Source organism: Nyctibius grandis, chromosome 6 (genome assembly GCF_013368605.1).
Source record: "Nyctibius grandis isolate bNycGra1 chromosome 6, bNycGra1.pri, whole genome shotgun sequence".
In the NCBI taxonomy this organism is placed as follows: Eukaryota; Metazoa; Chordata; class Aves; order Nyctibiiformes; family Nyctibiidae; genus Nyctibius; species Nyctibius grandis.
In genome coordinates, this window is record NC_090663.1 from 73,075,636 (window position 1) to 73,091,623 (window position 15,988).

General features: G+C 37.3%; 1 protein-coding gene across 8 annotated transcripts in view; it reads left to right on the top strand.

Moving 5' to 3' along the window:
* INPP4B (inositol polyphosphate-4-phosphatase type II B) overlaps nt 1-15,988 on the top strand; it is a 332,333-nt gene that overhangs the window by 125,217 nt on the left and 191,128 nt on the right. For all 8 annotated transcript variants that reach the window (XM_068404348.1, XM_068404356.1, XM_068404352.1 and 5 more), the window contains 2 exons: nt 2,666-2,890; nt 4,648-4,692. In XM_068404348.1, the coding sequence (XP_068260449.1) occupies nt 2,666-2,890; nt 4,648-4,692 (270 nt within the window). The remainder of the gene's footprint in view (nt 1-2,665; nt 2,891-4,647; nt 4,693-15,988) is intronic.

Below are 15,988 nucleotides of genomic sequence, written 5' to 3' on the forward strand. Positions count from 1 at the left end.
ACATAAACATTACATGCACTGAAACAGTATGGGAAATATACAACTTAACAACTGTTGGATCTGCAGAATAAAACTTTCTACATTTGCAATGATGAATATTTTTCAGATATTTTCATATGCTTTTCAGAATTTGACTTAGAGTACTCCGAAGATCTAAATATAGCAGACTGTAGTGTTCTGAAGTGATAGTTTAGAATGAATTTCCAGATCTCAAAACTGGCGCCTGTTAGATCAGAATACAGCGAATTATGCACACTCCTTCTGCATTTCGCTATCCATTTCTGGTTCCATGCATATTAAGGGTGATTCAGTATGCCTTTTGTGCTTGGCAGTCTGATTTCCACAGCTAAGAGGTAAATATAAATAGCATGATTTCAATTGCAAAACATTGATTTCCTCCCAAAGCAGATGTGTTTTATCTAGCTAGTGGTAGGATATTTCAAGGCAAGATAATTGTTCCTATTTACGTTTAAAATAAGGAGCAAAAAGAAAAGAACACCTTGATGTATTTGTATTTTGGTTGTTAAGTGTTGGCACTTTTGTCTGACAGTCTTTCCTTAGCTCAGGTATCTCTTGGATATCCAAACTGCTTCTCTTAAAATTATCTGTGCTTTTAAAGGCTGAATGGTACAAGCAGGTGTTTTGCATGCCTGTGAATATTTTTTTGCTTTTTTGGTTTGATGTTTTTTTGTTTGTTTGGGTTGTTTTTTTTGTTTTTGGTTTGTTTGTGTTGTTGTTGTTGTTTTGTTTTGTTTTTAGTTAGAATGACTGCTGGTTAATTTTGGTCTTGATGCTGGTTGACTACATGCCCCTTTTCCACTGGTAGTTCCAAAATACTATGAAATAAAAACAAACTTCTGAATCATTTGGGTCAGCGACAGAAGGGAGTAGATGACTGTGCTGTTGCAGATCTTACTGGAGGAGCAGAAAAGTTATTAGCTCTTCTAATTACCAATCTTCTTGAAGGTTACTGCCCTTATGACTCAGATGCATCAGCAGATCACACGATAGCTTACAGCTGAAACTTCTATGACTCTAAATCCATCTTTGACAAACATTAAAGCTCAGCTTGTTCAGGTTTGGTCACTCAAGGCAAGTATGTATTTTGTGTGTAAACAAGGATCTGATGAACATCTGTAGCTCCCTCAGATTTTGGAAATTCTTGTCTCAAGAACTGAATACCTTGTTTTCTGACTGAGCCAGGGCTAGAGGCAAGGGTTTGAATCCTTACTAGCACTTAAATTGCTTGTGAAGCCAGAAGGATGTTCCCTGGCTTTCTGCTCTTCTTCCTAGTCTTTCCTCATGAATTCTACAGTACAACTAGTATGTGAAATCTTATCCAACATTCTTAGCAGCAGCTGGAGCCACAATTAGATTTCCTTAGATCCACCTCCAGACAAAAAAGTTGTCCCATGTCTACAGGGGTTTGTGCCAGCACAGTTTTAAGAGGCTTCCAGACTTGAGGTTTGCATCTTTTGTTCCCCCCATAACAATAAAAGCAGAGTTAATTATAAGTGACAGATGCTCAGTTTATGAAGTGCAAATGGGTTTAGAATAACATATGTGGGTAAGTGCCAAGGTTAAATACTGTAGTTAGTAAAAGGGAATTTAAGTTTACTTTGTATTGAAAGAACTTTTCTATGTTATTTGGATTTTCAAGCGTAGTATGAAAACATTTAAGTGTTCTGTTTCATCCAGTAATATGATCCATGGCTTATTTAGGTCAAAGTGGTTTTGATGTCCAATGAAATACTTCAGTCCTTATTAATACAATAGCACAGGTGCTTTATAAAGTTTTATGTTTCTAAATCAGTTGGTAACTTCTTTTAAAGAAGCATTGATTTTTCTTTCTTTCCCAGTTTGCTCTTCTCGGTGTGTGTTGCACTAGGTGTCACACTGAATTTGTGACTCTGTGAAGCTGTCTATACTGCAGAATTTTAAATGCCCAAGAGGTGTTTTTTTTTCTTCCTGTGCTAATTTTAATCAAATGAGTGACTCTTGCTGCTTACCTGGATTCCTTGGTAGCTGCAGCTTTTTCCCCCCACACTTTTTTTTTTTCTTTTGTTTTTAGAAAATCTGATCATTAAACAATTAGACTTCAGGCAGAACAGCAAACAACACATGGATAGTAATGAGATCAGAAGCTCCCACCTGTTGAGTCTTCACAGAGGAGCTATGTCATGCTAAATTATCTGCATGTGTGGTGAGCAGTATTCTGGCAAGAATGAATGAGAGGCTGAGCATAAAGGAGAGCTCTAATAGAAGAAATGATGGACATGTTCATTTTGGTGAATCCCACTATCTGTCAGAAACATGTCTGCTGCCCCTGCTAAATCAAATTCTTGTTCAAGTTAGCAGCTCTGATAACTACCTGCTAGGCTGCAGAATCTGTGCTAAAAAAAGCATTTCCCATTTCAGTTTGATTCTGCCACCTAGTTTAGCAATATGTTAATTGCTTTTGGAACCACTCTGTGGATAGACTTAGTACTGCACTGAGTATGAAAGAACAGGCGTTTGATTCAAGAGGTGGATGGGGGGTGCATGGTTCTGTGACCATGAAAAGAAATGTGTGTGTGTTGATTTTAATTGTGTGACATCAATATTTTCATGATCCTCCTTTTGAGTCAGAGTTCCTAAAAATTGTGTTTATGTTTTCTGAGTGCAGAGTTTCAGAGCGGAGAACCAGATCTTTACGTTGAAGCTGCGTCAAAGCCAGACTGTGAATCTTGGGCTGTGGCACTGGGAGAGGCAAACTCGGAAGGTTTGCAGAATAAAATTCAGCAGCTCCGAAGGCTGATCATGGAAATCAAAGAGGAGAGATCATCAGATGAAGCACGGCAGTTTCTCCCTTCATCCCAAGTAGACAGTCTAGGAGAGCCACAGTTTACAAGTAAGTGGATGTACTCATTTTACTGAGCGGTACAATAAAAATGGCCCACTATCTGTAGCAGTACAGATGGTGTCACAAACAGGGTATGTAATGCTGTTTAACTTGTTGCTTGACAAAGTGCAGTTGTAGAGGAAGGAAACTGATTAAGATTATCTTTAAATATCATTACCTAATATACTTTGATTTATGTAGATAACCTTCAGGGGAACAAACGTGTGACTACTGTTTCTGACATTTTCTCTCTAATCTGTTTTCTCCATAAGACTTAAAAATTGTTTAGTTAGAAATACTCTTTTCCTCTTTTGTGTCCTATGTGAACATGTGGGCTACTGTTTCAATATAGTCTGATAACTTTGATAAAAGTATGAAGCTTTAGCGATACTTAAGTTAGTATCAGAGATTTGTCCTTTGTGATATAAAAGCACTCTGAGGATTTGAAAGCACGTAGCCATATGCTGAGTCATGTTTAGTGCACTGGAGTCTGGGCACTGTATTTCAGTTGCCCAGTTACTTAATCAAGTCTGTATCCAGCAGATTCATAAAGGTGTTCCAGACCAATATGCTAATTTGTTGTAACTCCGTTCAAAAAAAAAAACAAACCCAACAAATCAAACCAAACCAAAACAAAAATACAAACAAAAAAAAACCCCCAAAAAACAAACCAAAAAAATAACCAACTTAGTCTTTCATACTGAGCAAGGCCTTTCTAAGCTCTGTTTCTTGCATAGACTTGAATGAATAGGTATAGTAATGAGAACAGTATGAAACTAGACCTATTCAGCAACATCAAGTTTTCATGGAGCAAGAACAGCTGTAAGTTTTGGTGTTTTTTTTTTGTTTTAAATTATTTTTAATTTTTAACAAAAATGTTGTGTTCCAGTTCATGTATCAACTTGATTCTTCCCATCTGACCAGTTTCTTCAATACTGACAAATACTTAATGTTCACTGGAGACAATGCATAAATGTCAACAAGAGACAGTTTAATTTCTGCAAGTTTCATTGATACTTGGTTGTGACCCAGTTACTTCCTGCAGAGAGTGAACAACTCAGTGTTATTTGACTACCCTTCCTACGTTTCTCTTGTTGCAGTTCTGTGGTTCACTCCTGTATTCTATAGCAATAAGAAAATATTGTCCTTTGCAGTAAAATGTGCACTAGAACATAATTCCACAATGGAGGGATTTAGAATGTTCTTTTTGTCCTTGGTGTATGAGAAAAGGAATTCATGTGCTATTTTCCAGCAAAAAGAAGTTGGTTTTATTGCTTTACAATTTATATGTAGGTCAATAAACATGGTGGTAAATTTTACTATATTAACCTGATTTACATACTTTCACAAAACGTGTTTTTTTGTTTCCATTTTTAATGTGATGACATACCTACTTAAAAATGAGTCATTAGATTTAATATTTTTCCAACAGATATATAGTTAGTTGTTGTGATCAAAAAAATCTTAAAAATACCCATCCATGAAAGACTGGGATTTTTTTTTTTCTTAGTTTCCTTTCCCAGCAGCAGAAAGTTTCTGTTAAAAAGAAAGAAGTCATCTTCAAAAGTAGTCTTTTTTTCAGGCAAGTATTTCATGCAAAGGACTCTCTCACTATAAGTTTGTGACATAAAATGTTACTCTGGTGACAATGGCAGGTAGTTAGAGGTATGAATTAGGCACATGAAAGTTTTACTATGTATTAAAAAGCTAGACATTGAAATCAAACTATTTCTAATAATTTTTTTTCTTTTTCTTAACCTTAAAAGGTATTCAGAGAACTCCAAATGAGCCAAAGCTGGAGTTCAGTCTTGGTAAGATACAATTTTGACTTCTTGGAATTGCAATGGCCTGTGTGTGTGAAGAGTTTATATATATAGTGTTATACAACATAACATGTTACCTGTTTAAAAAAAGTAGAACCCTGGTTCCTTTAGGTAGGAGACGTGCCTGTGCATGTCTGTGGAATGCTGACTTTAGATTCTTAATTGGTTGAAATGGCTAAAGATCTATTGAGTTCTATGATGCTATGCTGTTCTACCAAGCTGAAAATCTGCCCAATAGCTTTGTGAATGTTGTTTATGAAATATTACTTATTTGGGACAAGACATTTAAGATGGAGTTTTTGAAAAGATATTTTATTCAGACAAAAAGGACTGTGCCTTTAGAACAAACTCTTATTTAAGTGTTGATGATTATTTCTGTAGAGAAGAGTCAATATAAACGTTTACCTGGTTTTCTCTTTTTATACTTGGTATAAGTAGTTATTATATGAGAACTATATATTAGCATAGTATATAATATAAGAGAACTGTTTCAGGAGGTCTTCTATCAGCTCAAGCCTCCCTCTGTATTCAGAGGTATACTGCATGATTAAAATTGCTCAGTAAGTCAAGCAAGCTAATTGAATGATCATGTATTTGTAATACAAGATAAAGGTGCACAATATTTGCAGCACAGACTCTGCCATTTAGAAAGGAAAATTGTCAAATTTATCATTGCTCTTTCAGTGCAAAAACTTTGAAGCTTTCAAAATGGTAAGTGAAATAATTATTTGCTGTAGAAGCACTAAATACAATAATTTCATATCAGAAATCAGAATAATAGCTAGGTTTAGTTGATTAACGGTTGGACTCGATGATCTTAAGGGTCTTTTCCAACCTAAATGATTTTGTGATTATTCCCAGCTCCTGTATATGGTAAAATAACACAGTTGCAAATAAGGTATCTTTTAAAATATCTGATGCTATATGCTGCGTACGTTCTGAAATGACCAAAACTCATCCAATTTTTTATAATTTTTTGCATTCATATAACCTGCTAATATGCATCTCATGTTGTATAGCTGTACACTGAGAAACTTTTGCTCAGTGCTGTTCAATATCTGTTATACTTACTCTGATAAAAACACTTTAATACATCTATTGCAAAAGTGTGTGTGTATGTGAGAGAGAGTGAGAGGGAAATAGAGACATTCGTAAGCAGGGTATTATATAAAAATCAATCCAACTCCACTATTTGGAGAATTTAAATTATCTATAAACAGGTCTCCCTCAGAAACCCCTCAACACAGCAAACAAGATGTCATCAGTGACGTGCCTGCAGGTTCTTGTCCTCCTCATTCCATCATGGTAGCCTGTTTCCTGGCCCTGTCCTTTGAACTGGGTTACACTTGGCTTGTGCACTACTGTAACTACGCTGATTTAAAAGCTGATACCCTAAAGCTGTGCCCTTTGGGGCAGATGCAGTTCTGTCTGATACAGTAATTTTTAAATTACCTTAACTATATCTGGGTAGCTTTACCTGTATGCCTTTTAAAAACTAGACAGTTATAGCATTACAAAAACTTTGCTGAATAGTTTTTTTTCTGTAGGAACTATTTCTGCTGAAATTGTTAAATGTTGGCATGGAAGAAAGGCCTAGCTCCCTGTTGGGGAATTTCTGTGCTATGATAATTGTTAAGAGTGATTTTAACTTTTCTGTGCCTTTCTATATGCATTTTATAGGTGATGTGACTGTAGTATTTGGGCATAGCTAGGAATTGCTATGCTCCGGTGATAACGAACTCTCAGAATGACCCTCGTGTGGCATAGGAGAGGGAGGAAAGTGCTACAAGTGGTGACTGCAAATTAGATGAGCCGTACTTCAGAAGTTGCTTTCAGTGATAAATGTGCCCCAGCAGTCAGAAGTCTAAAAACAATGTAAAGCCATTTTCAGACTTGTTTGGGCCTGTACTGGATGGAACTCTGTTTACTCATGGTGTCAGTATTTGTGTTTTGCATTTTGTTGTTTGTAGTAGGAATTTATGTTCTGTGGTTTGTTCTGCAGCATTATTGATTGAGTCATTGCAGCTCTGTGAGTGATCTTATACATTGACTTCTGCTGCTGCTCAGATAACAAATAAGAGTAGCAGTGTAACCCTCTTGTTTTTAACTGGTATTCCTGGCCAATGTCATAAGTCAGGGATGTTTGGCAGTGTAGGCAACTCTGTAAAGCTGATTCTTAGTGTCTTGATCTTAAAATAATACTAAATATCTAAGCATAACACGTTTGCATTAGGCGAATCCACCTTCAGTGACTGAGTGGTCCATGGAAGACTTCAATTTTATTCTAACAGTTATCCTTCTTACTGGAATATCAACATACCCATGCCAACACTTCCTAGCTTCAGCCACCCCAGTCACCACCAATATGATATTTATATGTGTACAAATGTACATGCACACAGCAGACACCTCTTGCTGGTAAGTGAGACAGGAGCAATTTAGCTGGGAAGGATGCATGTGCTGTTTGGCCCAACTGGACAGTTAAAATACCTTCTCACAAGGGCAGCCGGTCAAGATGCCTTCCCTGCTGTTCACCTGGTTATTATTGGTAGGACTGGAAGGGACTCTGACAGCCTGGTCCGTGCAGCTGGGAAACATGCACTGCCTTGCCATGCCAGCTGAGCCAGATAGCTGCCCCTTGGCTGCTGGCAGGCTAAGGGCACTGGTTGGCTCATCTCACCTTTTGCAGGCTTGTTTTTTGTCGAATTAAAGGCTTGGCTTTAGCTTTAGCTAATAAAGGACTTCCGAGACCTCTCTGTGAGGCAAACCGAAACAGGGTAAGCAGGGATGAGAGAGAGGTTTGCTGCAAGCAAGCACACTACTGCGATGTGTGCCTAACTTAGGTAACCAAATCTTAGGGCTCTGTAGAGGTGTTTCAACTTGATTAGACTGGTCTTTGACATTTAGAATTTGGAAGGCAGATCTAACAGGTAATGACCTATAAAACTGGTCTCTAGCCCTAAAAGAATGGCTTATACCTATAATTATATATATATAAATAAAATACGTGTATATAAACATATTTTTTATACATGTTTTTAACTATATTAAAGCTTATCAGTTATCATATAATTGTACTTTATAACTCTTCTGTCACTTGTTCGTTAATAAATAACATTCAGAAATGGAACTGTTCAGTTACTAAAACAGAATACAGCTTTTTGATAATATTTGGGTGCTGCTTAGTGAGTTTTATTTAGGGACAGTATATCTAAATACTGCTCGTCAATGTTTGAAGTTCTGATAACTAAATTTTGAAATATTTAATAATAATAATTGTTACTATAAATAATTATAATTATTTAATAAATACATTATTAAAAAGTCATGCTAGGGGCTTGTATTCTGTTGTGGTAGCTACCTTGCTGCATTCTATATCCATAACACTCTGCAAAGTGTTCTCTTTATAAAATGTCCAAAATATTGCCTCCTCTCTATTTTACTTTAAGTTCAGTGAAGTATTTTTTGCTGAGGCTAAAGCAAACGATAAAATTCTTCTGAATTATAGCTTTCTACTGCAATACACTCGGCATTTTCAGGAGTGTACCTGATCTTGTAACATTCCTTATTTTGGAGTCAGAGCTTCCTTTAGACTAAGATTTCTTTATTTTTATATTCCTGAGGACTCTCTGGAAATATGGCTGGTTTTTGAACCTTATAACTGTTGGGAAGTTTACTCTTCAAACTTTATTTTCTTGTTTGGCTTTTCAAGTCATTCTATTCTGTGTGCTGTTTTATGAAGGAAGTAGCACGTATCAGTCTGTGCAGAGTGCTGAGTGGAGAGGAGGGACAGAAAAAAAGGAATAAAACCATATCCTGGGTCTAAATAACAAAGCAATCTAACAAACAGTGCAGCTAATAAGAATCTTTCCCATGACTTCGAAGTGCACAGGGTTAGTTGTTTTATAAATGTTTATTTTGGAGTTGCTTCTTGGTTGCTTCTTTAAAATATCCCAGCCCTTGAGTCCCAGATCTAACTAAATACAGTGTAGGTTCCTGACTTCACATTGATTTCAGTGTAACTACTTTGTGATATGTGAACTTAGCCGAAGTATTATGTAATAGATATGGGAAATAAATTATATTATGCATGCTGGTGAACACTATTGTGAAGGAAAGGTATTTGCATTTACTTGATGGTGAACTGACGAAGCAGCACAAGACAACTCAATAATCAGAAAAATAAGGGAGCAGGGCAGAAGACACAGTTAGTATAATAATCTAGATAACTCTATAGAAAGGAAAGTCTCTGCACATGTTGTAGGCATATTCAGGTACTCATTTTAGTGAGAGCACCTGTCTGGCATCTCCAGAAGTTTTCAGTTTCTTGGGAAGTATGTTAGGGAAGTGAAGTTTGATGAACTGTCCTATTGTTGCATAACCTCTAGGTAGTTTTCAAGGTATAGAATAATGTAAATCTCATGGTTATGTCCTTTTACAAAATCTCATTGAATAGTGCACGATTCATAGAAAACTTCAGCAAGTAGTTGAAAGAATTAAAAATTAAATTTTTTAGGGTATTTATGTTTTCATTTTACTAAATAGTAGGTTGATACAAGAGCGGTCTACCTGTAAATGCAGAAGTTTTTATTTTTCACTGTCTTATTTTTCCCAGAGTAATATTGTGATGGCATCCCTTGGAAAAGGTCTTGAAGCAGATTTAACTCTGCGTACTGAACCTAAATAGTACATTGATGCTGCTCAAAGACCAAGACTAAATGATTTTTTCCCATTCTGAAACATGATCTGGAGCTTTTTGAGCAGCAGCTCTTCCTAGAAGAGTGATAAGCAGAAATACTATATTTATCCATATCACAAACGTGGAGTCAGAGTCCTGATCCTAGCAGAATTTTCCCATCTAACTTGGTTATCCTTCTGCTTCCTTACGTTATGAGTTGGTGGATAACTGATACTTTGTTGTGTTAGTCAAATTAAAAAAAAAAAAGTCATCATCGCACTTTTGAGTAAATTTAAAAAGAAAAGTGATTGTTTCTCTGTGAATCAAACTGAAAGTGTTGCTTTATGCTGAAGGGTGTTTATCCCTCAAAGAAAGGTAGGAACAATATTAGTAAAAATATAAAAATGAAGGTTGGGTTTGTGCTTTTTTAAATTTTATTTTACATTTCACCATTTTTTGTTGAAACAGGTTGCTGATTTTACATGAATTTGTTCTGGTCCCACACAAATTTCATCTTCTATCGAACTAGCTAGTCAGGTTTTTTTCCTAGTGTTACTGATGTGTATTATATGCTGTTTCTTCCCAACAACAACAGATAGAAGACATGTTAAATTGGACAGAAGAGATTAAGGAAGTAGAAGAGGTATCATGTGATTGAAAAGAATGCTCTTTTTTTTTTTCTTTGGGAACTACTTATTGGGCTTCTGCCTGTTTTGAGACTTTTGCACTGCAGCATAAGATGCTGTAAATGTGTTTTATTCTTAGCAACTCAGTGTTGCCAGGATGACCTTTTTTTGTTTGACAGAAAGGCCCCTCCCAAAGAGGCAGCAATTTCAGGCCCAGTCTAACAGACTGTGTTTGGCATGTTTTGAGTAGTTTTGACTTAGGACTTGTGTTTTTGAACTAACTTCTCTCTAGAAGTTTTCTTTTTCCATCACCTTATGTGGGTGAACTTGAGCTAACTTTCAGTAGGTTTCAGTGCAGTTAAGGCAACAAGTGAAACTATCTTCCAAAAATGTTCAAAGGTAGTGAATGCCCATCACCTTTCATGTCATACTGTCATCTCTCTTTTGGGAGCGTTTAATGATGGAACAGGATAACGCATATGGAGCAAATTGATAAGTGGAATCACCTAGAGTTGAGTGATGTTGTATTAGTGACCCCAAGGAGAGTAAGCTCTCCTTACTGTGCTTCTGCATTCTGTGGCACTCATAGTAAGCTTGCTTTATTATAAGCAAACATCATGTGAACACTGCTAAGTGATTTGAGGATGGATTTGCCAAGACTCCACATCTTGCTTCATCCACCTCTCCTCCCACAATACTTTGTTAGCTTTTGAGAAAGCTTTTGAGATTGTCATAGTCCTTGCCAATGGATTGTTTTCTTTTTATAGATATCTTTCTGAAGCTCTGCTCCTTCATCATTGTGCACCTCTGTAAAAGTAAAGCATCGCTCCCTGTCAGAGAAAAGGACTGTCTTTCAGCAGTATTGCCAAAACTGTCTGGATATTACCATTATGACTTGGTAATTTTGGGCCATTTTGTTGTAATGAAGTAGTCATAATGCCACTACTGAAGTAACTAAAAATACAAAAGGAATATATTGGTGTGTTTTCCCTTTAAAATCTTGCCTTCTTTTAGTCTTGCATGGCTCTTCTGTTATGACCATGTTCAGCCTCCTTCTTGCAGAACATTGTCCCATCCCATTTGACAGTGTCAGCCTGCATTCTCTGTTTGTCTTTCCAATTTTATTCATTATATTCTGCCTCACTTTATGCATAATTTATTATACCATTATGGTTTGCTAACCTACAGTGTTCACTATATTAAAACCTCTTTTAAGAATGTGTTATGTATACAGGGAAAAAATTTTGAAAAACCAAATTCCAGAAAATGGAGGGTGAAACACCAAAAAGGTCAAAACCAGAGTCCTTTCAAAAACTCACATCCTTGTTCAGTTTTTTCCAGATATGCTGGGTTTGAGTCCTAGAGAATTACACCAGATTTTCAAATCTATATCTGTAGGTACTACTATAATTTCAGAAATCTATCTTTCAATCCCTTTAGGGTAGGGATTGTCTTCATTTGCATTGCAGCTAGAGAAGGAACATGCTGTCACAAACCTTAAATATTAATCTGTACTAATTTTATCGCTGAATATGCAGGGACTCAAAAGTCCCCAGTAATGAAACTCTGGAAGATGTTCAGTTAGTGTTCTGCCTGCTTCTCACATGTTGAGAGAATCTGAAAAATTCGATCTATAATATAATGTACTTTACAGATAAAATGTATTTCTTTGTAGAATTTCTATATATCCATACATATAGTTATATAAATACCTGTTCTCTGTATGTTGTTCATATATATGAAAATTTGTTTCATTGCTGACAACCCATTATATCTAGTATAGCATTACTCATTTTTGTTAACTGTATGAGTTATCTGCTTAGTTTCTGTGTCAGTAAGAAGTAATTCTTGATAGAAGTAGTCACAGAAATATTTTCAACTTGTCAACATCCATTGCTACTCAATGGTATTCATTAAACAGCTATGACTTGCGTAAACTCAGTTTCTGTGGAGGTTATAGAGATTAAAATTCTACATTACACTGTGCTATGTAGCAGTTAGTCTCCACAGTGGGCTCATTAAATGCAGGGATGTTTATTTGCTCTGAAGTGGGTCAGAGCACATGATTAACATGTGGGAGTAGATCATTACTGATTGAGCATATTCCAGTATGATGGAGCAGAGGAATCCACTGACGTACTGATGTGAGTAGTAAGTAGCATGAGGATGTTTGGGGGTATCAATATTAGTAAACCCAGGTGCAAACTGGGTTTCAGGCAGTTTTCTTCCATTCTGTTCTATGAAATTTAAGTATCTTCTGTTTCTGGAAGCTTTTGCTTTTAAGAAAAAACATTGTATTTGAACTACTGGGAGAAAGTGGATGACAGCCTTGTAAATACAAATGTGTATAAATCAGGGTTGTGACTAAGGGAAACTTTTAAATCTAATAGAATAAAGATTTTTACAGTGACTCACACATGTTTTGATATAAACGCTTATCTAGACATAAATTTTGAATAGCTATGGCTAATCTGCTTAGAGAGGAGTTTGTAGATAACTGACTTTGAGAAGCTATTTAACAGTTGAAAGGGGATTTTTTTTGAATTTAACCATTCTAAGAGACAGGGTTTTATCATCTTAGTTCTCGAGTGATGCAGCAGATAATAGGATTAAATTCTGTCAGAAATGTACAAATTCTGAAATCTTGTCAGGGTTAGCAAACTGCTGCATTTACAAGGCCAGGGAAAAAGGAGGACAAGACTAGGAAGGACCTTTCCTTTTCAAAAAACAACCAGCCAAACAACTCAGTAGGTACCTTAATTTGTCCTTTAGTATTTTTACAAGCGTAGTGCTTGGCTTCTGAAGTATTGAGTGTTCTAGTGAATGTGACATAAACTTTTACATTATTCTGATGAAACTGAAAACTTGTGTTTCCAGAGTATTTTTAAGCTAGTTCATAGGAATGTAGGATTAAAGATCATTAAGTTAGAGAGAAGTTATTTTTGGCACATGCTGCTGCTCTTATTTCCTCATTATTTTTCTCTTCCTGCTTTTCCCCAAAAAAACACCTCCTACTGTGCATACTTTCTCCTATTTGTCTTGCCAAGCTATGTCCTCTTTCCAGTTCAGTTTTTGAACCTCATTCTCTCAAATGATTCTCTTCAGATTCCCTAGCACATCTCCCATATAGGTCTCTTAGATCTCATACTACGAGACATGGTTTGTGGGGAGTGTGTTTGCGTGTACGCGTGTGTGTAGCCTGTTACACCTTTAGGGTGCTAGAGTGGTGGAATAGAGCGAGTAGCAGAGGTATGCGCGAGTTCAGTGGCTGAGCTGGGAAGGGGAGAACAGTGGCTTACCTAGCAGTTCTCTGCTGTGGAAGGAGTTTTTATGGGCAGCATCTTCCTAGATGAGACTGGCATCGAGCCCACTCTGCCATTGCGTGACCAACATGTCCACAGGTACAGCTCTTATATGACCTGACGGCTTTGTGCTTACCTGATATATAGTGAGTCCATGACCGATTCATCTGTGGAGCCAGGAAACTGGTCTGAATGAAGAGGATTATTTAGATCCATATTGAGAGTCATTTCCACTGCAGACATTTATACACGGAGAGCAACAAGCCATATAAGGATGAGTTATTCCTTTGTTGTTACAGAAGGCTCTATAAGACTTCCTTACCTACAACAGAGATTTGGATGGCAGTCCTGGCACTGCTACCTTCTTCAACCTTTCCCTACCTCCCAGGAAGCTGACATTTTAACTATTCAGGATGTAATTGATTTCTTTTTTTTTTTTTTAATTCCTTAACAATGCTGTTGTCAGGAAGGCTTAGAAGGCATAGAGTGTCTGCAGAATGTTTTCAGCAATAGATGTTAGTCTACTCCACAGCTTCATTACTAAGAATAAACTACATTTTCATAAATCCTTTAAAACTACACTACTTCAAGTAGAAGGGCTTTTTTTCATCAAACTGCAATGTTTGGTAGCATTAAAATTTTAAACTTTATTTCTACTTAAAAAAGAAATTATGTATACCACTAAGACTGTTAAGAGCCATTTTTAGTATTCCTAGTTTTGTGCTTCAGTGACGGAAATCTTAATTTTCTCTGTTGCTATCCAATGCCCCTTACAGTCCTGGAATTTGTTCTAGGCAGATACAAGAAATATCTGTATTTTAGCTTGTATTTTGGAATTATTGGACAGAGTCAGTTGGGATGCCAAAAGTAACATTTATGATTAAGGGACTGGAGATTATTAAGCAACTAGTGCATCCTTCATATGAGGAGAGGCTGAAAGAGCTTGGACTGCTCAGCCTGGAGAAGAGAAGGCCCATGGGGGATCTTATCCATGTGTATAAATACCTGGTGGGAGAGATTGAAGCTGAGCCAGACTCTTCCCAGTTATGCCCAGTGAAAGAACAAGAGACTATGGACTGGAGTTAAACACACATGAAATTCAATCTGAACACAACCCCCAAGCACAGACTTTTTTACTGTGAGGGTGGTCAAGCACTGGCACAGGTGACCTAGGGAGGCTGTGAAGTCTCCATCCTTGGAGATGGTTGAAACCCAGCTGGATGCAGTCCTGGGAGACCTGCTGTAGCTGACCCTGATTGGGCAGGGGGTTTGGCCTTGATAAGCTCAGGATGGATTCTGTGATCTGTGTGGCAGGGATTTGTCATGTAACTTTCCAGTAGGATTTTTGAGGCTGCTTGGAGCTTGCTGTTAGTGATCGGTTTGCAATGGACTCTTGTCACGTTCTGTACCATATGTTGATGGTATGTTGATGGTAAGGTATATGTTGCCTTGATCTAGAAATTCTTCAAGATCTCTAAATAGTCCCCATAATTATGTTGAAATTAGACTGTTTAAAACTGTTGCCATCTATGTGGACTCAAGCAATTTTAGAGAACTTCCACTCTTGCATGGTTATTAAATCCTTTATAGTGTGCCTCTCAGAAGGATATAACAACAGCCTGAATTGCCTTGCTTTTGGAGCAAAGAATGAGTTAGGACTGGAGAGAGTTGAGCAAATGTGGAAGTAAAGTTTTGTGAATGCTCTTGGCCTGGAATAGTATCTTATTGATGCTCATTTTTATGTTTTTTTGTGTACGTTTGCATGCAAAGTTTTGTTTATTTTTTCTGTATATTCTCACAGGGAAAATTTACTAATGGGAGTGCTTGCAAAATGCAAGCTTAAATTAGAATGTTTACTGAATATGTATTTGCAGCAGTGGTGTTGTCCGGGAATAAAATTGAAATGGACACTTTTACCCTGAGTTGAAACTCTTCCCCCTTTCTCCACAAATAAAAGAATTTGGGTTAAGGACAAAATACGCTGAGGATGACTGTTTAGTGATCCTGTTTAGTGCCTTTTTTCCAGTGGGGTGGACCTGAGTTCTGGAGTGACCATGGACAGTGACCCGAATTCAGTGACAATTGAATGTAAAATAATATATGTAAAATATAGATATTACCTTTCAGATCACCTTTTGTCCCCTCTCCACCTGCTGCCAGTAAGTCTTCCTTTTCTTAAATCAAGGTGGGACAGCTTCAAGAGGAAGGCTTGAGTGTCTGCTTGTATGCACTCTCTTGTGTGGTAACTGGCAACTTTTTGTGGTTTGTAGCTGCTATGTTAGAGGTGGGCAGAATGATAAACCTGTGGATCTGCCCTGTATCTGACCTCTTTCTGGTCCAGTGCTCCATTGAACTAAACAGGGCACTGGCACCATTTCTCCTTCAGCCATCCCGCTGGGTCTGTTGTGAAGGAAATCAGCAGTGACGGTTTTGCAGAGCGTGGTCTAGCAGCTGTGCCCTGCCACTGTCTGCCAGCCTGAGACTGTCAGGATAGGTGTGTGGTTTGCAAATGCTGACAGGGCCAGAGACAGGCTCGGAGCTGCTCAGTGTTGTCAAGGCTGAGGCAATCGGGACGTGCCCAGAAGCCAACCTGCAGGCATGTAGGGACCTCTTACAGTTGAAAGCTTAAATACCTGGAGACTTTAAATACCAAAGCGAGGTAGCAGGTGCGTGGAGGC